We start from the raw sequence: 24,186 nt of genomic DNA on the forward strand, positions 1-24,186 counted from the left end.
CAGCGTGACCTAGGACTGTTGTTTCATATGGAAATGGGGCCCTCACCAACACCTTCCTTTACAACCGCCCAGGTAGTGATAGTGACTGTCTCATTAGAAGGGTTAAACAACATCTGCAAATCGTGCAGACTAGTGTCTGCAATGCCACATGCACATACATCTTGTTGTGTTGGCAGAATCTCTTACTGCGTTAGGTTGCACTTACATGAATCCCAGCCACTGGGTTACTTCCTAGTACTACCAAGAAAATATGCTTCGGTTCTTAGGCAGTGAACCCCACGTGCCTGCTCCATAATTACAGATCTGCAAGGGTGGCCAGTTTCTGCTCAGACGAGACAGGAGCATCACTCTAGTCTCAACAAAATAAAGCAATTTTCCAGCCACTGTGTCTGCCTCCCGCTCTTTCTCTCCTCGCCAAGAAGCACTATCTGTAATGTCCATTCAAAAAATGGTTCCCAGTGGGCTGCTCTGTGCCCATGGCTTCTAATCTAATTAGGAGTCATGGATCCCAAACGCTACCATCTTCACAACCAGCATGCTGGCAAATGTCTTCAATTTGTTGGGCCAGATGACAAGCATCCTCCTCTGATGAAGTATCCGAGGGAAGCGATAGGGACGACACGGCAAAGGAAAATCCCAAGATGTGACAGAGAGCAGAGGAGTCACAGTTCACTTAGCTGCATGGGACTGGAAGGCAGGAAGTGGGGGAGCCTGCACCGCCACCCCACGGGGCCATATTGGCCTGATTTGAGCCCATGCTCAGTCACAAACACATTAGCCACAGCCATGCCACAGCAATCAACTCAGGAGGCTCTCCTGAATACGGGCTGAGGAAGTCCCTGGCTCCAGGAGCTGCAGGCTCCCACAGATGTTTCGAAACGCCTTTTCCCAGAGGTCCATTTAGGGAGAAATTAAATGCAACTTTGACTTAATTAACGTTTTAAATGATAATGAATACAATGTAGTTTCATAGGAGGCATTTACATTGTGTTGTAAAATTGATAAAAATTTAATAACTCTTTGTTAATAAGTTATGTCTCCCCAGACCCATAAAGCCGAAGGCACTGCAAACTCCAGACTGGGTCTAATCCAGGCCCTGGTGCAGGTGGAGGAGGGAGCCAGAGATGGACTTGACATTTGCTCCAAGCCTGCTCTAATTCAAACCTCTGCTTGTTCATCAGGACTTTATTTCCTACAGTAAAGGTCAGGATTTGGGCTTAAGGCACAGCCTTGACAAGACAGCTCAAGTGGAAGGCAGGCTGGCCCTGGCATCTGTCACCTGAGATAGTGGAGTACGAAGGGAGACGGGGGACTAACTGGCCACATCTGTCCTGCACCATGGAAGGAAGAGCAGAGATCCTCTGCCTGGTGGGAGAAGCTGTCAGGGGGAGTTTTCTGACCACTGGCCACTGTCCTGAAATAAAAATGTAAACATAATTTCCACGTCACCTTGCATAAGGACCTCTGCTCAGCCTTCGTGTAGCACACCAAGGTCTTCTACGGTTTTTCCTTAAAGAGCCAAGTGGCTTACGTTGGCAGTATGACCCTTGGAAAGAGGTGTCTCGAGGATGTGACACATACAAACCACCCATCCTCCTCACCACCACCACCTTTCTGACTTTTCCACTTATTTCCCAATCCTGTTTATCATCTCTTTAGGAATATCAACCGCTTTTTGCCTGCTGTCCCTTTCGTCCTGCATCTGTCTGTAGTGCATCTTCGTAGCAGGTTTGCCACGAGGGCTTCTCGGATGCTTTCTTGAGGTGGAGCAGAAAGGGGAAGGCACAATAAGGCTGCCAAAAGTAAGCCAAGTACTTTCCTGACACTAAACCGGAAAAATTTAAAAAAAAGGAAAAGAAAAAAGTAGCTATTCTGAAGAGATCTGGTTTCAGTGCAGCTCTTCAGAGATATACAATTGAAGGGGTTCTTTTGAAAGGAAATGTCGCCCCAGCATGAACGGTCTAATGATGCTGACTTAAAGGAGTTAACCACTGTATCCCAAACGACCAAGGCCCACACACAGGAAGGTGCATTTCCAGTCAACTGCTGACTCAATGTGGCTACCATGACATCAGTGAGAGGTACTGGCTTCTGCCAGTCACTAACAAAAGCACCCTGTAGGGGCCCTTCCAGTCACAGGGAACAGTTGACTGGTGAGCCAGGGCTGTCTGTCTATTTTCACTTCCTGTAGTCAAGTATAAATGGCCAAATCAAGATCCATGGGCCACAGTTGGCTCAGAGCCAGAGCAGAAGCCAAAATCTCTTTGTGATTTTGGTGCAAATATATGTGGTGTGTACTGGAGTGGAAGACAGTGAAGGATAGACCACACCATGAGAACGTGCATGAGGAAATGGAAGGAAGTGGCTGATATGGTGGCATAACAGGCTAATCCTTAGTCTGTAGAACCAGCATCCCATATGGGCACCAGTTTGTGCCCTGACTGCTCCATTTCTCATCCAGCTCCCTGCTAATGGTCTGGTTTTGAAAGCAGGAGAGCATGGCCTAATGCCTTGGGATATCCTGCACCTGCATGGGAGACCCAGAAAAACCTGCTGGCCCCTTGGCTTCAGGTTAGTTCAGCTCCAGCTGTTGTGGCCATTTGGGGAGTGATTCAGCAGATGGAAGATATTCTCTGTCTCTTCTTCTGTCTGTAAATCTGCCTTTCAAATAAAAATAAATCTTTAAAAACAAAATGGGAAGAAATGTGGGGAAGAGGCATGGGAAAGGCCAGTGGGAACAACAGGTGCAGAGTTAGGGTTAGGAAGACCAGATGCTAATGTTATGCTGCACAGTAAGGCAACCATGGTTAACAAAGCCTACTTTAACATAATTAGAATATTTGTTTCCCACAAAGGAATGGTACATGTTTGAAGAGATGGAGATACTAATGACCCTGACTTACTGTTACACAATTTACATATGTATGAAATGTGACATTACGCCCTATAAATCTGTACATCATTCCATATACACTTAAAGCTGCACACACACACAAACTCTCCTTAAATTGATTTGTGCTGAGAGCATTCTGATCCTCTGAGTTAGGTTTCTTTGTCCTCAGTGGTAGTGAGGGGAAGAGGAGACCATTGGTATAAGGGTTCAGAGATCAATAAAAGTTAGGATGGGGGAGCTTTGAGAGTACTGCCCCAAAATAAACAAAAGGAATGAGGTCATTATAGGCTATTGTTTTGCAAATACAGCAGATTAAATGAAATCTCCCTTTCTTACTGACAGTCCACATAGGGTGTGTCCCATTATAGACCCTTAGCTAAAGCTGTGTCCACCCCTGCCCTCGTATCTGATTTTAAGTACTTCAAAATGCCATTAGCTCACTCGAGTACTTTAGTTCTATCAACAATGTTAATTCTCTGCCTGGATAAACCAAAGGCGACTCGGGATAAGCTGATTTTTGTTTATTATCTGACAAGACTCCAGATTACTTTAAACCGATTTTGGTATGTCTCCCTTCAACCTAATCACATTGGACTTCTCCCCTCAGCCTAACCATTAGAGTTGGATGCCTCCTTCTATTATATTTATGCCCAAAATAAAAGTCATGCACAATTTAAAATTTGCTACAGTTGCTTGCAAGAGGGTACATGTAATCGTGCAGGTTTAAACTATTAGTCAATTGAAAGGTTGGTGTGAGCGATCACACGTGTACTGTAGCTCAAACTGGCTCCAAGTACAAGTCTAAAGATCTGTTTCTCCTCTACCACATGATTAATTTGTTCGTGCCAGGGTTACTGACAGTTTGCGACCAGAATCATGGCAGGCAGGTCTCAGCAGGTTTGAATCAATATAGTCCTAGGCTGTCACTGAATCATAATTTTAATTGTCCTCTCTTATTACACGCAGCCACCAGATATCAGGCAAGACTAAAAGAACAAGATTAACCTTCTAAAGAGAGAGGCCCAAGTTACAATGAGAGGAAATGTAGCTGATTAGAATATACATCTATACCTGTGTGTGTGTTGCTATGCTTTTCTTTTTAACATTTGAAAATATTAGAACAGAGCTGTATGAAAAAGCCAGATGCATGCCATCATGGTGTCTTTTGGGAGAGTTGGCATTCTTGCCCAGGGCTGACTGAAGTGGAAACAAAATTGAAATGATCAGAAAATGACGCTATGTACACTAATTCTATCCTACCACATTGAACAACTCAGTCTTGCCAAGTGTGAAATGGTCTAAAGATGCCGCTTGGGATGCCTGCATGCCATACTGGAACGGCTGGGTTCGAGTCCCAGCTCTGCTATTAATTCCATCTTCCTATTAATGTCACCCTGGGAGGCAGTGGCAATGGCCCAAGTACTTGTGTCTCTGCCACCCACATGGGAGAACTGGACTGAGTCCCTGGCTCCTGGCTGTAGCCTGGACCAACCCTGGGTGTCGCAAATCTTTGTGAACTGAATTAGTTCATGAAAACCTCTCTTTCATAAAGGGGGAAAACACACACACACCACAGGGCTGGTTTTGTGGCACAGCGGACTAAGCAACTGGACATCTGCATCCCATACTGGAATACAGATTCAAGTCTCAGCTATTCTGGCTCCTACTCTAACTTCATACAAAAGTGCAAATCCTTGGGTCCCTGCCATCCAAGTGGGAGATCCTGATTCAGTTGCTAGCTCCTGGCTTTGGGCTGGCCCAGTCCAGGTTGTTGTGGCTATATGGGGAGTGAACCAGTAGGTAGAAGATAGGTGTCTCTGTCATAAACCTTTAGAGGAAAAAATAAATTCTTATTGGTTTTTCTCTCTCTCTCTCTCGGAAGGTCTTTACTGCCAACCCAGGCCGGCCTTCTATCTCCTGCTAAAGCCACCAGAAGGAGACAGCTATAGCAATAGCACTGGCCTTAATAGATCCACATTAAAGGTCCTGTCCCCAAAAGGGAGATCCACCCAGCAGGGAGCAGTGGCAGGGTGTGCTTCAAGAAGGCAGGTGTTTCAAATTGTGTGAACACTTGTAATATATGACTGCTCCTTTGGGAACCAGCAACTTCTCTTCCGACTTCAGAAAACACATTAATAGGACTTTGTGTTTCAATTGAACATGCCTTGAAAACGGAATCTCTCACCCTTATAAGTTATTAAAAAAAAAAAAAAGGCCAAAGAGGGGGATGAATGGCAAGGGAGAGACGAATTAGGCAGTTTCTGGAGCACACTGGCTCAACTGGGAAGCTGCGCCCAAAGCAAGCCCCATAATGGTATAATGACCTTTAATGAGTGTCTTGGGAAACAATACAGCCTCAGCATCAAAGACAAAGGGCAAAACCCATCATGGCTCTGCTGACACTAATTCAAGATGATTTTCAGAACAACTAAAGAATGTAAGAGAAGTAATCTGATCCGCCCATCTGACCTCACTTTGATTCAAGGACCCCTCTCCTGCCACTCCTAATTGTCAAACCCTCTACATTTCACATCTGCTCATATTTAATGAAAAGCCCACTCTCACCACGGTGCTTTGAGTCAACTCACTCTGTCAAGTGGGCGCCACCCCACCCCCCAGCGATGGACACCCAGGGAAGGCTATGGGAGCCTTGCCAGGGGAATTCTGCATGGAGACAGAAGGCATGCTTTGATGGGGAGAAGGGCTTGTGTGGGCACAGGAAGAGGCTCCTGGAAGAATGGGCTTTTCTAACTTATTATTGATGGTCAAAGGTGTGTAGTCTCACACAGGGATGGCTGAAACCTGCTTCCATTTGACAGAGTGACGACGGCGGGAAGATGGATGAAATAGAGACGGCAAGTCGCCCCCTGAGCTGTCAATACCAGTTAAGGCTTCAGCATACAGCCTAAAGTTCCATGGTGGGGACTGATGCTGAGGGGCACGCAGGACAACAATGCCAGGCAGACAAGGTTTCCAAGAGGATAAGTCAGTCCCACCCCAAGTGCTTCTCCTCCTTGCTTCCATCAGTGCTTGGGTGAAATTCCAGAGCTGAGAAATCCCTCTAATTATGGTTTCCCTCAGATAACACAGAAATTACACACACTGGGCATCATGGGCTCCCCCAGCTTGGCACACAGATTTTTGCTGCGATCAGTTGTGACAGCCAACATCAGGACATGACCACAGGGTCCCAGTTCAGAGCCAGATTGGCTCCTTCCTTGTTCTGAAAGAGTCTCCAGCCAGCATGTTAGAGCCTTGTCCTTCAAGACGAGAAACTGTGCCCTGGGGTGAAGGGCAATCCCACTGGTTGGGGTGACATTCACCAGTGCCAAGAGATGAAGCCAGACTTCGCCCCCACAGCCCACTGCTTTGTCTTTTGGTGCCACCCCTAGCTGTTGTCTTTGAACCTAAGGTCCCTTCAGGATAGAGATGAGAAGAGCTCAAGAGTTCTACCCAGCCCAGCCTTGCCAGCTGCCAGTTGTATGGCCTCAAGAAGTTTTTTAACATCGCGTGTTAAACAAGTACACTGTCCTGTACTATAGGCAAAGTGGTTCATGACTTGCCTTATTAGTTGTCAATTGGAATCATGACTGCTACAAGATGGGGATGTAATTTTATATCTCTACATATACTTATAGTTTGAACAGCAAACGATATCAATGGCACAATCCTTTGAATTAGTCACATTTCTAAAGAGTAGCATTAGAACCCATCAGCCTGTGTCAGTGAGAAGGCTCCAGAAGGCTTCCAGGACAAAACCCATGACTGGAGGAATGAACCTCAGGTCAGGGAGACACGGTTCCACATGTCCCTCTGCACCTGAACTGGACAAAAGCAAGTTAATACCAGAGCTTCCTATTCATCTAAGAGCCTCTCCCTTCCTCCCTTCAGTGCAAGCCAGCTTACAGCCATTTCCAAGACAGTACCACATACATAGCTACCTAGCTCTTCTTTAACACAGGATCAAATATTTTTTTTTTTTCTTTTTAGTTTGAAGGGACTGCCATATTGTGGCCCAGCCTGCAACTGGGAGAAAGCACAAGGAGTTAACCAAGTTGGAGGGAAGGCCTTCCTTCACACATACACAGGGACACAGGCAGCAGGGCTACATCGTACCATGTAAAAGAGCACATTAGGAAGGGAACATCAGCCTGACCAACTCACAGAACCACAGGGCACAAGACAAGACACGGATGACGGCACGGACAGCACAGACACAGCACTGTATGTGTCGGGGCGAAACTTACAGGCATGGAAACTGGTGGAGCAATCACTAACAGAGACAGAAGAAAGTGGGAAGGCTCTCCCAGGGGTGTCCACGTCACCACGCACACGGCCTGACATGCACGAGCAGTCACGCTCAGAACGTCCGCAATCAAAACAACATGCCCGTCTCATTCTCTTGTAGATGGACATCTTGGCTATAACCATGAGGTTGGATGGGAGGAGAGGAAGAGCGGCAGTTAATGGCAAGGCAGCTGGAAGGGAGCCGAAAGGGGTTTAACACAGGTCTTAGTTCACATTAACAGTCTTGACCCAGGGAAAAAAAAAACAGCAGAGTGATTGTCGGGAACAGTTTGCTTGTACATCAAAACAGCTGTTGCACGGTATTATTTTCCCCTCGGTAAAGCAGTGGCCACTGGGAAAGCGCATGGCTGAAAACAGTTGGGTTCTTGCATGAAAAGAAGAGCAAATTACAGACAGCAAAGAGGGGAAAAAATCATAACCAACATTTTCCCCCGGCACAATTAACACAGGAGGACAAAATAGACACACTGCCAATCAAGTCCATGAGTTGCTTCTTTGATACAGTAAATGGATTTTTACACTTATGTTTTATATATTTTATATATATATAATCTGGAGGTTTTCTAATTTCCATCCATTTCTGGGCATCCGGCAGTGCCTGGACATGCTTTCATCAAATTAGATGTGAAACAATTACATGTTAACATAGAATCTTAGGATGGCTTTGCTGAACTTTCCCGGAGTGAGTCCGGATGATGGCTGGGGGGGTTTAAATTCATTCTTGACAGAACAAATCTCCGAATCTGTCCATATAAGAAATGCAGCTACTCGAGGCGAACGCTGCATAGTTGACATTAAAGGCAGTTCACAAATAAGAAATCACCAAAAGCATATGAGATGTTGGTCTACGGGAACACATTTAGCTATTTGTGGGTAAAGCCGAGGGAATCACATCCTTGTATCTGCCTTCCTCTCCCTACCCACCAGAAACTCAGAAAGCAATCAGGCTGAGGGTTCATCATCCTTTTGTTCCATTGTGTAGAAACTAGTGGTCAACATAGGTGAAAAAAAAAACCACAAAACTACAAAATAAGAAATAAAAGGGGCTTCATGTGCAATGTCTCATTGAAATGTGCACACAGCATTGCTGGGCCTGCACAAGTCACTGGAAGACACCTTCGTTGCCTGCATTGCTCTTTCTCTTGACCATCGAGGCCAATTGATATTTCAGTACAAGATCAGCTCTTTGTGCCTCATTTTGATGCTACAACAGGCAAACGTGTTTGCTTATCACTTGGCATGAACCACCCGCTTCGCTCACAGCATGGGAGAGAAATCCACGCTTCTTCCGAGCACCACAGCCCAAGAGTGAAGCCAACCCAGACAGCGGTGACTCCCCTGCACTCACACCCTCCCTTCGGAAAGTCATTCCCCCCCTTCTTTCTTTTCTTTGTGCAGAAGGTTTGCACTCTTATTTTAAAATACGGGCTGTGGTTTTGTCCTCTTTGAACATTACAGTTCACCAGAAAGAAGGGTGTAAATCTCTCAGGTGGGTCAAGTCCTGTTCTAAGACCTTTATGACTTGCCATACGGTACATCTGTCAAGCAAGGGTAACATGATGATTGTGAAGAACGGGCACTGGGGGAGATGAATGAGAGATCTCCTCAGCAGCAATCCCACCCCTACAAAGCTGGCTCCCATTTCCAGTGACATGTTCTTTCAGCACTCTAGCTTGTCAGCTTTCTGTATCATCACGCAGTCTCACAACTGTTGAGTGTGGAGTATGTCATTCCTTAGAGCTTAGCCTTACCGAAGAGACAGAGACACAGAGACTGATCCATTACAGCATTTGCGTCAGAGGGATTTAGAAGGTAGGCTGTGAATGCCAAGATAGCCCAAAGGAACAGCAGCAGTTGAAGTCAGAAAAACCAGAAATAAAGGACTTCAACTGAAGACAGAAAAATAAACTTATTCCAAATGCAGGCGGATCTGCAGAGCCACTTAGAGGACATTCTTTGGTTTTCTCTTCCTTATTTCTCTTACTGAAAATCTTGGCTTGTTATTTACACAGAGATGGGAAATGAGGAGAATCTTTCATTTTATTGTAGATACATTGTTTTGAAAAAAATTTTAATCAAATACCGTAGCAGAAGAGAAGCCCATCAAACTCTGAAACACTATGCTTCTCATTGGCCACAGCCCCTGCTTCTCATTGCTGAGCTGCCATTTTGGGTTTGCAGACAATAATAGAATCTGACACATTTATGTGGAAAGAAAGTTCTCATGTTTATATCCATGTCATCTTTAATGACAAGGGGAGGGGCAAAAAAGGATAGAGTAAGTTTTGAAACTACTTTGTCAGAGAGAAGCCCGGTGATAACGGGCCATGGAAACCTCCTCCTTGATAAGAGCTCAAGAGGAAATCCAACATCAGATCAGCGGCTCTCAGGGGCTGTTTGGGACCTGTTATTGTTGGCTGTTGTGGAGAGACCATGCATCGTTCTAAAGTTTCATATTGTTAGCATGCAGGAACAGGCTGAAACTGGTCATCAAGGCAGCAAAAAAAAAAAAGTAATAATAAAAGAATTGCTACAAGATTAACTGTTAATTATAAGCAGTCACATTCCAAAGCGGCATATGCATGAAGAAGAAAACATGCTGTTACTTGTCACTCTTTCCCATTTTGACACTCACGCCAAACGCAAAGTGGAAATTTCAAAAGACAAACACACTCCACCACCACAAACAAAAGTTTAAAAACAAAAAAGACACACACAAAACAAACAAACAAAAAAAACAAATAATCAAGAGTAGGCACACAAAGACCCAGGAGAGGCTCAGAGACAAGACAGAAGCAGTTAAAAGTGATGCAGTCCCACCTGGTCACAAACCTTCACCAACCACAAGGACGAGACCCTGGTGCCACCAGCCGGAAGGGAGACACCTCGTCTCTACTTGCAAAATAAAACATTTTCTTTGACCTCTGGGTGGGTGTCTTCACCTCTACCTTTCTGGGGTCCTCTTTCTTATATGATAAGGTCAGCTGTGGCCTCTCACTTGCCAGGGTGATCCGTTTGTCCTGAAGGATGTGGGTACCCACCAGAGCTCTTCTCTGGGCCACGGAATACATCATGAAGAGACTCTTCCACTAAAAACTGACTAGTTTCCAGCAGAACTGGACACTCGGGGGCTGAATTTACATTCCCAAGTTGAAAACTAGAATCACATTAAAACTGAGCCATGGATCTAGTTTGGAAACCATCACCCCTCATTCTCCCTCAACTTTCTCTTCTCTCTTTCTCTGGGTTCCTAATCCTTCGTTTAGAAAGCAAACTTGATTTTAAGAGTTCCACTTAAAACTCCCAAGGTTAGATTCTAAGGAGTCACTTGGAAAGTTCCGCTACTGATTTAAAACAGAGGTGAATTTCTTATCTGCTCCATAGTCACGCAAGACACCCTCTCTTCTTCCCTGTCTGCCAATTTTCTTTTGGACAGTCACCCATTGCTTCCCATCAAGAATGAGTTTTACCAGGTAGTTCAATAGTATACAGACCTACGAGGACATCTAGTGGACTAGGGTGGAAGAGCGGCTCATCAGCAGGATCTGAACTTGAGGGCCTTGCTCTGAAGGGGCCGGGAGCAGGACCCTGCTCCAAGAACTGAGATAGCTACAGCATCATTTCAATTCAGTGGCTTCTCATGACCCACAGCAATGCGGGCAAAGGGGCTAGGGAGGGCGTCCTAGCAGACAACTACAGAGTGGCCTAAAGTGGCAACTTGAAAGCACATCGGCTTTGGAGCGCAAACCAGTGAAGCCAGTGTCAGCAGCAGCTGCCAGGTCTCTTCGAGGCCCTGCAGCTTCCTGAGATGGGGAGCGGCCCAGAGTGTGTCCCTGGCAGGCCAGAATGTCCTAGCTGCTTATCATCCTGTCTCAGGGCTCTGGGAGCTTTCTGTTCAAACAATGGTCCCTACAGGCCAACCTAACTCTGGGAAACCCGAACTCTTAGCCCCAAGGGACTGAATGTGCTCTTTGGCCCACAGCAGGAGGTTCTTGTTCTTGAACCAGTGCGGGAGAGTTAAACATGTTACATGGTGGCCACAAGCCGGAGCCTGGGTCTCACCTCCTTCTACTCTAGCAACTTTGCACTGGAGAGAAAGCTTTTCTTCAACACGATGAAGTAAAAATTCATCCAACAGCTCCAGGATGACTTCCTAATACTATTTCCAGGAACTAAATCAAAGACTTCCCCCAATGGATATCATTAAAGCTCTTTATTTACTCCTGAGTGTTTAGAACACAGAGAGCTCCCAGATGTGCTCCTGGACAACTTTTCTTTGGGTTTTGTGATTAGGAGAAAGAAAATGCTAGGACGACACGGCTCCGTTAATTCTCTATTCTTGAGTCAAACTGACAATCGGCTGTCAAACTCAGATTCTCTGCTGCAGAGCGCTTTCCAGCCAAGCCTGGAATGCAAGGGTGAGTTGGAATTCATTCTGTCCTCAGCCACCATCTGCCTCCTGCATTGCAAACCAAATGGTCAGCCAATTTTCAATTGTTGACATCTTAATTTGCAGGGTGGACTGGAGGGGGCAGGCAAAGCAATACTGACTGGAGGAAACCAGATAGGATATTCCAACTGCTTGGAGTGGGGCTAATATTTTCAGTTTCACATGGAGCAAACCCCACGGAGGACTAGTGAGGAAGAAACATAAAACTTGCCATTCAATGAATAGACACATTTTTAGATTACAAACTCACTTTCCAAGTAAGTGCAATAAAGGAGGGAGTATACCCAAGACTAAACACAGAAGCTGCTGCTCATGGACTAGGAAGCAGCTAAAATTAAAACACCCATGGAAGGAAAATTCCCCTGAGATTTAAGATTGAAGCATTTGTGTGTTATGGCACTGGGAATCAGGAAACACTCTTCCGAATCCTGCAAACAGGAAAGGCAGAAACATTTGGCACATTTGCAGGTCAGTGTCACGTTTTTCCATCTGACCCAAAGAATGTTGGCTATAGTAGGCAGCCATGCAGGTGTGTGGAATGGCTCATGCCCTCAAGACATCCTCAGAAGTGTTCTACAGAAGAAGGGGGTTCAGAGTCAACTTCTCAGAGAAGTACACATCGATTTGAAGAAGACACCACTATTTTGTTTTTATGCCGAAGACTCTACATGCTGTAAATCCTGCAGACTGGCCCAGATCAGATGACCAGCTTGTCTCTTGTGCTGCGATGGAGTGGGAGAAGACCAAGGGCTGAGACATCTTCTCCAAATGAAGAGCTGTTGGACTTCACAGGTCTCCAGGTCAGGGGTGGGGGGAGACTATCTTTTAATGTGCATGAGGAAACCCCCAGTGCCCATCGCTGGTTCCACTGAGAGCTACACTGCTCTAAGTCACCCAAGAAAACACTGGCTTTAAAACCTCCTCAACTGCCACAAGCTGGTGAGGTGAGATGGGCTCCTACTCCCTGAATGAACACCAGCGGCCCAGAGACTTACAAGGACTTACCTCTCTATAGCTCATGAATGAAATGGGACACCCTGGAATTACCTTCCCAGATGGCTGACCAGCACTTCTCTAGGAAACGGATACCTTTTTACTGGATATGAACTAGAAGGGAAACTTTATTTTTTTAAGGCAAAGTAACATAATGGACTGTAGGAAATAATTCCTACTATGGACTTCCTTTTCCCCAAGTAAGGCAGTTTGCATATAATTTCAATCTCAGGTAGCCAGTTCATTCTATTTAGTAAGAGTTTTTGCGGCTACAGAGGCACATATGCTGTAATAAGTACACCACCCTCTGTATGGACTGTCGTAAAATTTATACATAAAATTATGCATTTTACATATAAAATACAGGTGTGTCATATATATAATCACAGCACAGGAACATATATGTAGCATGTGTTTTCCTTCAGGAAAGGAATTCAAGCTCAACAGCAGAGGAGACAAAGTCCAGTTAGCCAAAGGCAAGCGTGATGATGACCCCCAATGGATGAGGCGTCTATAACTAGGGTGGTAATTACCTCAGCCTAATCAGTGTCCCTTAAAAGTCCTGAGACAAGGCCTTCAAGAGAAACACACTGTTGTCAAAGTCTTATTTTCAAATAGAAAAATAAGACAGTGCCTGAAGCTGGCCAGAGGCTGGGGGTAAGGTGGGCGGTGGGAGGAGGGGAGGTGTGGGGACAGGGGGACAGGCAGTAGGCTTTCTGCATACTCCCTGGCTCCAGGCTACTCTGTGGACCATGTTGTGGGGAATGAGGGAGTTGGGCATGATGTCATTGCTACATGCAACATAAATATCAAAAGTCAGAAAGAAACTATACAGAAAGGAACAGAAGTATCTCTTCTAGGGAGAGACAAGGGAAACTAGACTCAGGGCTGCTAGGAACCCATTTTACTCACAATAGATCACTACCAGTGTGCAGTTAAAATAGAGTAGGGGCCGCATTCCAAGGCAGCAAAGAGGGAGAAAAAATAAATCAAAGATACATCAATGATTAGAAGTTAAAGAAAACTCCTTCAAATGCATCAATCTAGACATGACTTGCCCACTAGGAGTCCACCACTTGGCAAACTTTTAGAGGCTGGGGGGAAAATATAAAGCATTAGACCAGGCTTTGTGAAACAGAAAAAAAGACAATGGGGTCCACAGTGAACTTCAAAAGCTTGCTCCTTAGCCAGACAGTTGAATTGGATCGCCTTCCTTTTGGGAGAGCTATGAAGAAATGGAAAGAAATGCAAACGTTAAACTGTTTCATCATGGGCTTTCCATGAATGGCATGTCCACACTCCATGTTTCTACAGATCATACAACACAACACATTGAAGTTGACTAAATGAAAATGAGTGAGGAGGTAAGGACAGGGTAGTCGTAAGGGGAAGAGCTGGGTTAGGGGAGGAGGATCAGAAAGCTGTGGATAAAGGCCAGGGGCTACAGCAGCTCTGTCCTCAAGGAGGCAACGCATGAAGACCTGCGATAACAACTTTGGACCAATGACTGTGTGGATCAGCTGCTCTCAGGCAGAGCACCAGGAAGTGTAAGTCCAATGGCAAGGAAACCCTATTGACAACTGTAATAGGGTCTCATCAAGGTTTCTTGACTATTTAAACCCATCTTCTTCAACTTCCTCACTGGCTTGGACTGCACAGGGAGGTTTATGTTTAATACTTCATTTTACTCTAAGTATCTCTTTTTTTCACACACACATATTCATCATGCCCTTGGTGACATGGCCTCAAAATTCAGAAATACTGTATTTGGACAATACTGATTTTTATCAAATATGAACCTCACAGTCAAGGGTCTATGTGAGCCGCAGAGGACAAGGTAGTGGGAAGATGTAGGGAGAAGGAGTTAAGAACCCTTTCACAGTATGAAAGGAGATCCACACATTTCACTAACTCAACCAACTACAAGGGAAGTTTAGAACACAAAATATTTTTCACCAATCAGGTGTTTTTTTTTTTTCCCTTTAGGATGAAGCTAAGAGTCCACTATTACTTACTTGCCTGGAAAAAAGATTAAAAAAATAATAATAGCCTACAGGTCAATTCCTTGTTTTCTAGGACTTTAAAATGTGCCTGCTGTGTTTTGCTGTGTTGTCCTGCAAGGAACATCCAGCATCAACTCCTCATCCTTTCACTTCTATCCTCAACTGCCCGGATCTGTTCTCCATGCAGCGGTGACCACCTTAACTATCAGCTACTGAGGCAGTATCCTCAGCATGAAGCAGTAGCTTCCCTGCCAGACTCCTCCCATCCCTGGCAAGACCTCTCTTCTTTCTTATTGTGTCTCAGTTTATGCTCACAGGATGATGGTTTGGGTCCATTCACTAGAGTGAAGGACTCAAAGAGCACAGGACTTCTTCTAGTTCACTGTTCCATTGCTGGCACCCAATAATAGCATGTTGCACAGAGAAGACACTAAAACATAGCTGCATGATTACTCAATTTGCAAATCACAGCCTTGCAACTTCAATGATACCACCATGGGATGCACTGCCCTGGAAAACCATTCAGGAACATTCTCCTGCATTCCCCAGTGTCCTCACTGCAAAAGAACTCATCCTCTTGTATTACTTCTCTCACCTTCAAATGCCATACTCCTTCTGACTGAAACAGTCCTGGAGATGCCCAGGCGGCTAGACTGTGCTCTGACATTCACAAGCACTAAGCAGGGAAGGGCAGGCATGATTTGCTGGTGAGAGGGGCCTTTTGAATCACAGAGACTATAAGACCTGGCTGGACAGTAAAGCTTGCTCCATGCCTTGCACTCTGTCAGCTGTCCTTCTTGGCAGGTGTCAGATTCAAGGCATTTGTAGGCCCCTTGAAATCAGAGGCTCTCACACTGAGATATCAACAAGCATTCATCTGGGTGACGTGGCAGAGTTTGGGGAAGTGGATATTGTGTTTTAAGTCAGAGAAGAAGAGGAGAGAAAATGGTGGGGACTAAGCTGCCCTAAACTTGGGAGCCAGCTTGCAAGAATATCCAAAGAAAATTCTCTGGGCCTCTTCAAAGTCCCATGAGAATGCCTTTTTCACACTCCAGAAGAATAATACTGTGTCTCGCTAGTTTTCTGGGCACCCCGTTTGTGAGTGCAGTGAACAGGGCCATGGCTTTAGCTGGCATCTCCTACAATGGTGCTCTTTGGTTTCTGCTTGTGACAACGTATTTTACGGAGCAATCTTTTGTAACTGGGTTCTTACTCATTAGACCCAAGATCACCCATTCTGCCCTTCTCTCCTGCAAGAAAGATGAAGGTATTCCAAGGACAGCCTCAAGAGAGGCCTTTAGGGAAGCATGGAGCCCTGTGTGTCAATTTTGTGTCTGTCTGTAATTTCATCCTCTCCCCACACTTACAAGTTCAGCTTCCTCTTTTTGTAAAATGGGATGAATAATAGCACTTGGCAATTACATATAGTTGACAGGAACACAGCAATGATCATGACAGGGTTTTAAAACAGAAAATAAATAGCTTTTTTTTTCCTTCTGCAGGGTTGAGACCAATTTGTATTGTGCAGTGCAGCACAGCAGCTGCAAGGGGCGCAGTCTTCCCTGGACAAAGCCCATTTTAAGTTATGGTAGCAATAAGGCTCACAACTCAACACATCTTTCTCAAGAGAGTCCCTGGACAAGTTGACATAGAGAGAACTTTAGAGAAGCCGGAAGCTCCTCAGCTCCCTCAAATCAGCTCCACAGAGCAACAGTGCTCGAGGTTGGCACTTAGGGTGATGGCAGCTAGAGCCCATGGATCATAGCAAAGTTCTCTTCGGGAAAGACCAAGGATATCATAAAGAAAAACTCTGGTTTTTGGCACTAAAACTTGCAGGAATCTCAAATGGAAAGTGAGTCAACTCTGATGTTGCAAACTGAGTCCTGAAACTCAGGTTCTCTTATAATCCCAGTATTGCCTTCCTGGAATTTGGCAGCTCTTACCCACCACTTTGCTCAATCATTCCCTCTTCTATGGGCTTGGCTTTGTATCTTTTTAGGCTCTGCACTTGACTGTGTGAGGCTGGACATAGTTACCTATCCTGACCTATATACCTTGGTCTATCTCTTCAGAGTCAACAAGTGGGGATTACATGTTGCTTCACTCCCAGGAGCCAGCAGTGCTGATTTTTCATCCTCTGCTTTCACAAAGTGGGGACAGAATTTATTTCCTATGTCTTTAAACTGCTGGGTGAAACATAAACATAGTCAAGAAAACTCTTGATGTTTAGTGTTTCTCTGATGGGAAAAGGAGAAAGAAAACGAGTTTGGGGAATGAGAGAAGAGTGGGAGGAAAGGGGGGGAAGAAACACTACTTACGCCGTTTGCAGCCGCATTTTTTTATTCTTTTGGGATCTGTGATGTCATCATGACAGGCCTTGCAGTAAAAAAATGCCCTGGGGAAAGAGAATGGAAAAACTGACACGTTTCATAATCCATCCAAACGAAATGAGTACCACATTTCCTCCTCAGTGGTGCCAAATTAATGAAACATGCCAGCACTAATTTCCTTTAATCTTTTGAAAAGTTTAGACATTTGCAGACGGAAATGTTTGTTGCAAGACCATTTATTTCAAACACAGGATTCTGTGATTTGAGTTAGTGCTTCTTTTCATAAACTTCCATTTGAAAAGGCATGGGGAGAAAGGTTGCGGCCGGGACACGCGGTGTCTACTCGCTTGCCTTTCAAGTTGGAGAGCAACCTTCGGGGCTGCTCAGGAGAACGAGTGGGCAATCGGCTCTGGGCCCTCCGTGAGGAAGTTAAAGACAACTCAGCTGTAGGAAATCCCACCGTCTGGTCAAATCCATATTAAAGGGGTCACATAGCGGACATTCTTCCAGCAAATACAAATATTAACCTTGTCACTTTGAAAGCACCTTTTCCTTTTCTCATCAGCCAAAGGCAGACAGTATTGAGGAGGTAGATGGAGAAGCACCAACAAAGGTGTCGAGTCAAGCAGTTGGTTCTTCTGTTAGACACCCTCTGTGATTTCACAGCCCATTTTCTTTCCAATTTGGCTAGCCCAGCTCCCACACTCTCCAACCCTGAGATCATGGAACATCTGAAGTCTTTCTTTATGCTGGGGAGCAAAGCTCACTGACCAGCAGAATGGGGTTAAGCAGAGGTTACAGCAGGAATGGGTGGAAGCAGGTCTAGATGAAGCAATCAATAGGAGAGTCCTTTAATCTGACCCAAACACCAATGTGCAATTAGAAAATGCACTGATTCTGTTGAAAATGACATCATTCAAGCACTGTTCAAAAAGCACAATGTTGAGAAGCATAGCAGGGGAGACCCATGCTCTTTCCATACAGATGGTTTCCGACTTATCCTGGTTCAATTTAGAATTTTTCAGCTTGATGTTGGTGTGAAAGCAGACCTGTGCGAACTACCCTACATTTTACTTGTAGTATGATATTTGATGCATTATGTGAGAAGATCACCATTTAATTATCAAAGAGGTTTTACGTTACCTGAATCTGCTCATCTGCAGGGGACTGCAAGCTTTCTCAGCATGTTCAATTATGCTAAGTTAAGCCATGATGTTCACTTTGTTGGAACTTCAGTTCATGGTATTTTCAAGCTAAGATGGTTTTACTGGGACATAGGCAGTTTCATTGTAAGTCAAAGAATCAATCTGAATTTGTAAGGTGATGAACTTACTAGAACAAACAACCTTACAACTTCTGGATCTGGGGGCTTCTTCCCTACCTCTGATATGAAACTGAATGCCAGAGACAAACATGGTCCTTCAGCGTTTAAAGAAATTAACACAAATCTTGACATTTTGTTTCCTAAGTTCCTTCTGTTTCTCATGCCTTTTGCATTTATGTATGACACAAATGGAAAACCAATATTGAGACTTTCACTTCTGTAATAGTATGGGAAAGTTTGCAGTTAGACTCTCTGAGACTTGTGTCATCATTTCTAAGTTGAAGTGCTTTCATAATCCAACCAAAGTCATCTCATTCTACAGCTTGGCCAGCCCCAGGACTTTTAAATGCACATGCAATGCTTTTACTTTACTACTTTTTAAGAAGAATCTATATGAAAGGCAAAGAGAGAAGGGGAAGAAAGAGAGAGAGAATGCCATCTTTTCATCTGCTGGAGTACTCCCCAAACAGTCATAATGACCAGAGCTGTGCAAAGCTGAAGCCAGGCTCCAAGAACTTCATTAGGACCTCCCATGTGGGTGGAGGGGCCAAGTACTTGGGTTGTCTTCTGCTGCTCTCCCAGGTGCATCAGCAAGGAGCTGGATAAGAAGTGGAGTAGCTGGAACAGGAACGGGTGCCCACATAGGATGCTGGTGTCACAGGTGGCAGTTTAACTCATTACGCCACGACACAGGCCCCTCAATACTGCTTCTACTCTAGTAATCCCTCCTCTAGTGCTTCAAGTGTCAACTACAATTATTTCTTCAGAAAAGAACAGGCAGCTATTTGTCCTAGGAGCTAAGCATGGTTTCAGTGGATGGTGATCTGCCCTGAAATGGGAAAGACAGGAAGAGAGAAAGCAAGCACCCTGGTTGGGACAGATGACCTTGCTTCCAGTGCTTTTCTTTCCCACTTAATGCTTCTACACATAACAGCAATAGAGACCACAAAGACAGCTCCTAACAGTGAGAGAGCACAGAGACCAAGTACTGTTCTAAGTGCTTTATAAGCACAAATAGGAAACTGAAACACAGAGAGATCAAATGACCTGCCTAAAGCAGCACAGCTAAGAGTGGTGGAGCTAAGATTCAAATCTACACTGTTGCACCAGAATCCAAGGTCTTAAACGTTTCTGTACCGTAGAGGTAAAAGTGATGACATGACGTGAGCAGACAAGGACTGCCAAAAGGGTAAGAATAAGTTCTTTATGAGTTAGAGCCGAATCGCTTTTCAAATTTACTTTTTTTTTTAACTGACAAAAACTATATGGGGTGGGGGTGGGGAGAGTCATCTGATGTGACCTTTAAGACACTGTGTAGAGTTCTACTGCATGCTGGAGTGTACAGGTTTGAGTCTCAGCTCTGGTCCCGATTCCATTTTCCTGCTACTGAGACAGCAGGGGCCATCCCAAGTGCTAGGTCCCTGTCAGTACACGGGGAGACCTAGACTGAGCTCCTAGCACCTGACTTTGACCTGGTCCAGGCCCAGCTGTCACAGGCCTTTTGAGACGCAAACTAGTAGAGGGGGAGCTTTCTTTGTTCCTTTCTCTTTTTTGCTACTTTTCAAATAATACTTGAAAAATATGAAGTTGCATCTGCATGTGTATAATATGGCATGATGTTTTGAAATTTGCAAACATAATGGAATAGCTAAATTGGTTTAATTGACATTTACAATACCTTATATACTTACACTTGGGGGGATATGTACACTTAAATTTTCTCTCACAGCAATGTTCAAGTATATAATACAATGTTATTAGCAATCGCTCCCATGATGTACTATGGACCTCTTGAACTTGCTGCGTTTGCCTAATTTAAATCTTCTTTTTTTAAAAAAAAAAAGATTTATTTTTATTGGAAAGACAGATTTACAGAGAGAAGGAAAGACAGAAAGGAAGATCTTCTACCTGCTGGTTCACTCCCTAAGTGGCCTCAATGGCTGGAGCTGAGCCAATCCGAAGCCTAGAGCCAGAAGCTTTTTGAAGGTCTCCTATGTGGGTACAATTCACACACACACGTGTGACTGTGGTTACCAGGAGGGCCTTTTCACATCCTCACTTCCCACTCACGTGACTGTGGAGGGGAAGCTGGGGGGGTGGGTTTCTCACATGTGACTGGATGCCAGGGGGTCTTCTCCATTCTCACTTTACACACGTGACTGTGGGTGCTATGGGCCTTTTCATAGCCCAGGGACTGCTGCTTTCTTCCGGTGCCTCCTGGCCACTCTCCAGCACAACTCCCTTTACCTTCCTCTCCACCTTCTCTCTGGTTCACCCCGTTCTCTCCACAATAGTCTGCAGGTGGTAAGGGCTTTGTCTGCAGCATCGTCAAGAAGACCAGCTCTGTGGCCTGCAAGGCTGGCCTTCAGGTTGTCCTTGTCTTATGATTCCTGTGTGTTTGGTCAATGCAGGAACACAGCCAGAGAACAATAGATGGTGGGAAGAGACGAGTTCACGTTTGTTCCTTGACTCCCTGACAGGTCACAAAATGACAGAAGCAACACAACACCTGTCTACTCACAGGCAGCTTGTGCAAGTTTCCCCTCCTTTATGATAACTCCTCCTTTCAGGTTCTGACAGCCCTGCTTCTCCACATTCCTGCACATCCGGGCTGAGAGTGACTCCCTTCTGCTGCTAGGGCTGGGGTGCCTGACCTCCCATGTTCGTTTTCCTTATCTTACAGACAGCCTCTTCACAAAACTTTCCTTTCCCAATTGAATCTTGTCATCTGTTTCTAGTCTGGACCTTCATGGACACAGTGCCCAAATCTACATTCCTAACCTTGACCCTTCCCTAGAAACAGAAATTTGGATCCCACTGTCTTTATGACATTTCTAAGGGAATATTTAGGACTTATCTCCTGCATGCCAGAGCCCAAAGTCCTTCACGACTCACCACCACCCTACCCCACCAGAACATGGCTTCTGCTGTTTTTCCCCATTCCAGTAATATGAAGCCATTATCCACCAAATTTTTTAGGTCCAAATTTTTACCCTCAACTCCTCTTTTGGTCTCATTTCATCTATCTAGTCATCATATATATTATATATGATAAACACAGAAATTCTGAATGAGACCAGATTCCTTCTGCCAGTCATCTCAAGATGATGGTTCATCTCTCCTAAACTATGCAACAGTCTGTTAACCACCTCTCCTCTTCCATTACAGTCCAGTCTCCATGATCCTACAATGAAACCACCTGACTCCCAAATTAAAACCATCAGTAACTTCCATTTTAAAACAAATCCAAACTCTTTCCACAATGCCACAGGAACCAATCTCTGCCTTTTTCTCCATTCTCATCTCTGGTCACACATCAACTCCCCTTCTCTACTCTCCTGGTCACACATTCTTTTGTGAGATTGCTGAAAAGAATTTCTGCCCCTCATCAATCTCTCTGCTTACAGCAGCCTTCACCTACATGCGCCATCTGAATCAGTGATTCAGTTGCATTACGTCTTTTACCATGAAATTTAAAAAACTATGTGAATCTCGGGCCCGGCGCGGTGGCGCAAGTGGTTAAAGGTCCTCGCCTTGCACGCCCGGGATCCCATATGGGCGCCGGTTCTAATCCCGGCAGCCCTGCTTCCCTTCCAGCTCCCTGCCTGTGGCCTGGGAAAGCAGTCGAGGACGGCCCAAAGCTTTGGGACCCTGCACCCGCGTGGGAGACCCGGAAGAGGCTCCTGGCTTCGGATCGGCATAGTATCGGCCCGTTGCGCTCACTTGGGGAGTGAATCATCGGATGGAAGATCTTCCTCTCTGTCTCTCCTCTCTGTATATCCGCCTTTCCAATAAAAAAATAATAAAAATAAATCTTTAAAAAAAAAAAAAACTATGTGAATCTCGTTTCCCCATTTCACAACACCTGTGATCAGGAGCTTCTCACCATGGTTCACCAGTGCTTGTCGGGCACCTAGTAGGGAGCATGCTAAAGAGTGAATTGCAGACATTGAATGAATGAATGAATGAATATGATGATGCTGTCCAATAAAGCTGTATCTGCCAATATTTCAGAGGAAACAAGCACTAACTATTTTCATATGAAAGCCTATGACTTCTCACATTAGAAACTATTTTTTTTTAAACTGTGACTGAACTGAGTCAACCTCAACCCAGCATTTCTTGACTTCTTTGGTATAGACTACATCCCAAGGTTACTCAGAAAAGGAAATTATTGGGAGTAGCCCTGCGGTGCAGGGAGCTAAGCTGCTACCTGCAACACTGGCATCTTTCTAGAGCACTGGCTTGAGGCTCTGCTCCGTTGCTGACCAACAGCCATAATAATGTCCCTGCTAATGTGCAACTCAAGTCCTCAGAACCCTGCTGCCCATGTGGGAGACCCAAATGAAGCTCTAAGCTCCTGCTCCGTGTCTGGGATGGCCCTGGCCATTGCAGTCATTTGAGGAGTGAACCGACCCTATATTTCTGCTCTTTCCATCACTCCACATATCAAATAAGTAAACCTTAAAAAAATAAAAACAAATGAAAGGGAGACTAATTCTTTGTAAGGTGTAGAGAGCAAGTTCCCAAATGCCCATCCCAAAGTACCTTTTTCAAGACTGGCTTTGGATGGTTCCAGTTCTCTTTTTCTAAAGTGCTGCATCTCAAGGGTTTTTATGAGCTTCGATTCATTAACTCCCTTTGTTGCTTTTTGCAGCAGAGGACACAAACTCAATACCAGATCATCATAATCTACTTTTCCATTTTTTACAAAACTTATTTAGTTTCATTCAAATCTCCAATTTCTGTGGTTTTCTGCAGTCTTCATCTATTTGAAATCCCTTAACTGACAGCATTTGCTCTGACACATCACACACCATGGAAAATTACAGGCTGGGGTCGGAGCTGATTGTGTCAGCATGTATTTGTGAATACCATAAAGCACTGAAATGAGACATACTGCACTCCCTAATATAGGAGGTAATTTGTTTTTTGGACTGCTTGGTATTTGTGACATTCATTAGTGAGAGATGCAATAGGAAATAGAATTACACAAATGGGAGCTTCATGTTATATTTGCTATCTGGGAGGCACACATGATGTATGGGGCTGCTATGCTCCCCGGCCTCCTATACTTGCCACTGAGATGCTGCTTTGAGCTTATGTAGCTCACAGTTGAGCTGAGTACACAACCTTGATTTCCAAAAGACATGGTAAGGGGGAGAAATATTCATCCCCTCTTCTCCTCACTTTAGATGAACCCCATTCTCAGGATATTTGCAAAGAAGAGTGAAGCCTTTCCAGGCACTGGGTAGGAAGTGTTCCTTTCCTGCCATCAAATATGGCACCTTCCCTCCAACTTACAAAGATAAACTTAAACTAGAGAGCTCAGTTTTTGTTTCTGTTCTTTATCCTCCACTCCATATTTTCATTTTCCTGAAAGCTTTTGCATCCAGCAGGCTGGTTTACTTCACTGGGAGAGGGAAGAAAAAGCCTAAGTGTCCATGGTCAAGCATCTTCATTCTATTAAAGTCAAACTCATTCTCTAGAAAACAAGAAAGACCCTGGAAACAGACTTCCTGGATTCAGATTCTGGCTTTGGGCAAGTCAGTTAACTATTCTGTGCCTCAGATTCTCTCTTCTACATAAAGTGGAAATTAGCCATGGTACTTCTTGCCTAGGAAGTCATGGAGATGACATGAGCTCATAAATGCAGAGAACCTATCACCTGGACTAGTGCTAGGCATAGTCAACCTTCCAGGCAACAGCATGAGAAGAACCGTAGATCTTAGAAGGAAAACTCAGTTCTAATCTGAGCTTTACCACTTACTTACATGCTACATGATCACAAAGAATCAGGTTACTTCTGGTTTGTGGATGAGAAGACCAAAGTTCTGACTATTGAGCAAGGTTATTTTGAGGAATAATAACAAGGAATGTAACAC

The 24,186-nt window shown here is 44.7% G+C and overlaps 1 protein-coding gene across 26 annotated transcripts in view; it reads right to left on the reverse strand.

Moving 5' to 3' along the window:
• KCNMA1 (potassium calcium-activated channel subfamily M alpha 1) overlaps positions 1 to 24,186 on the reverse strand; it is a 664,040-nt gene that overhangs the window by 110,411 nt on the left and 529,443 nt on the right. For 12 of the 26 annotated variants that reach the window (XM_040976116.1, XM_040976126.1, XM_040976112.1 and 9 more), the window contains one exon: positions 16,966 to 17,042. In XM_040976116.1, the coding sequence (XP_040832050.1) occupies positions 16,966 to 17,042 (77 nt within the window). Of the gene's footprint in view, positions 1 to 7,140; positions 7,315 to 13,556; positions 13,566 to 16,965; positions 17,043 to 24,186 lie in introns of all 26 variants that reach the window. The other 14 variants (XM_040976123.1, XM_040976111.1, XM_040976110.1 and 11 more) reach the window with 3 other exon arrangements.

The sequence above is a fragment of the Ochotona curzoniae genome, unplaced genomic scaffold (assembly GCF_017591425.1).
Source record: "Ochotona curzoniae isolate NIBS_2020 unplaced genomic scaffold, NIBS_Ocur_1.0 contig_2692, whole genome shotgun sequence".
NCBI lineage: Eukaryota > Metazoa > Chordata > Mammalia > Lagomorpha > Ochotonidae > Ochotona > Ochotona curzoniae.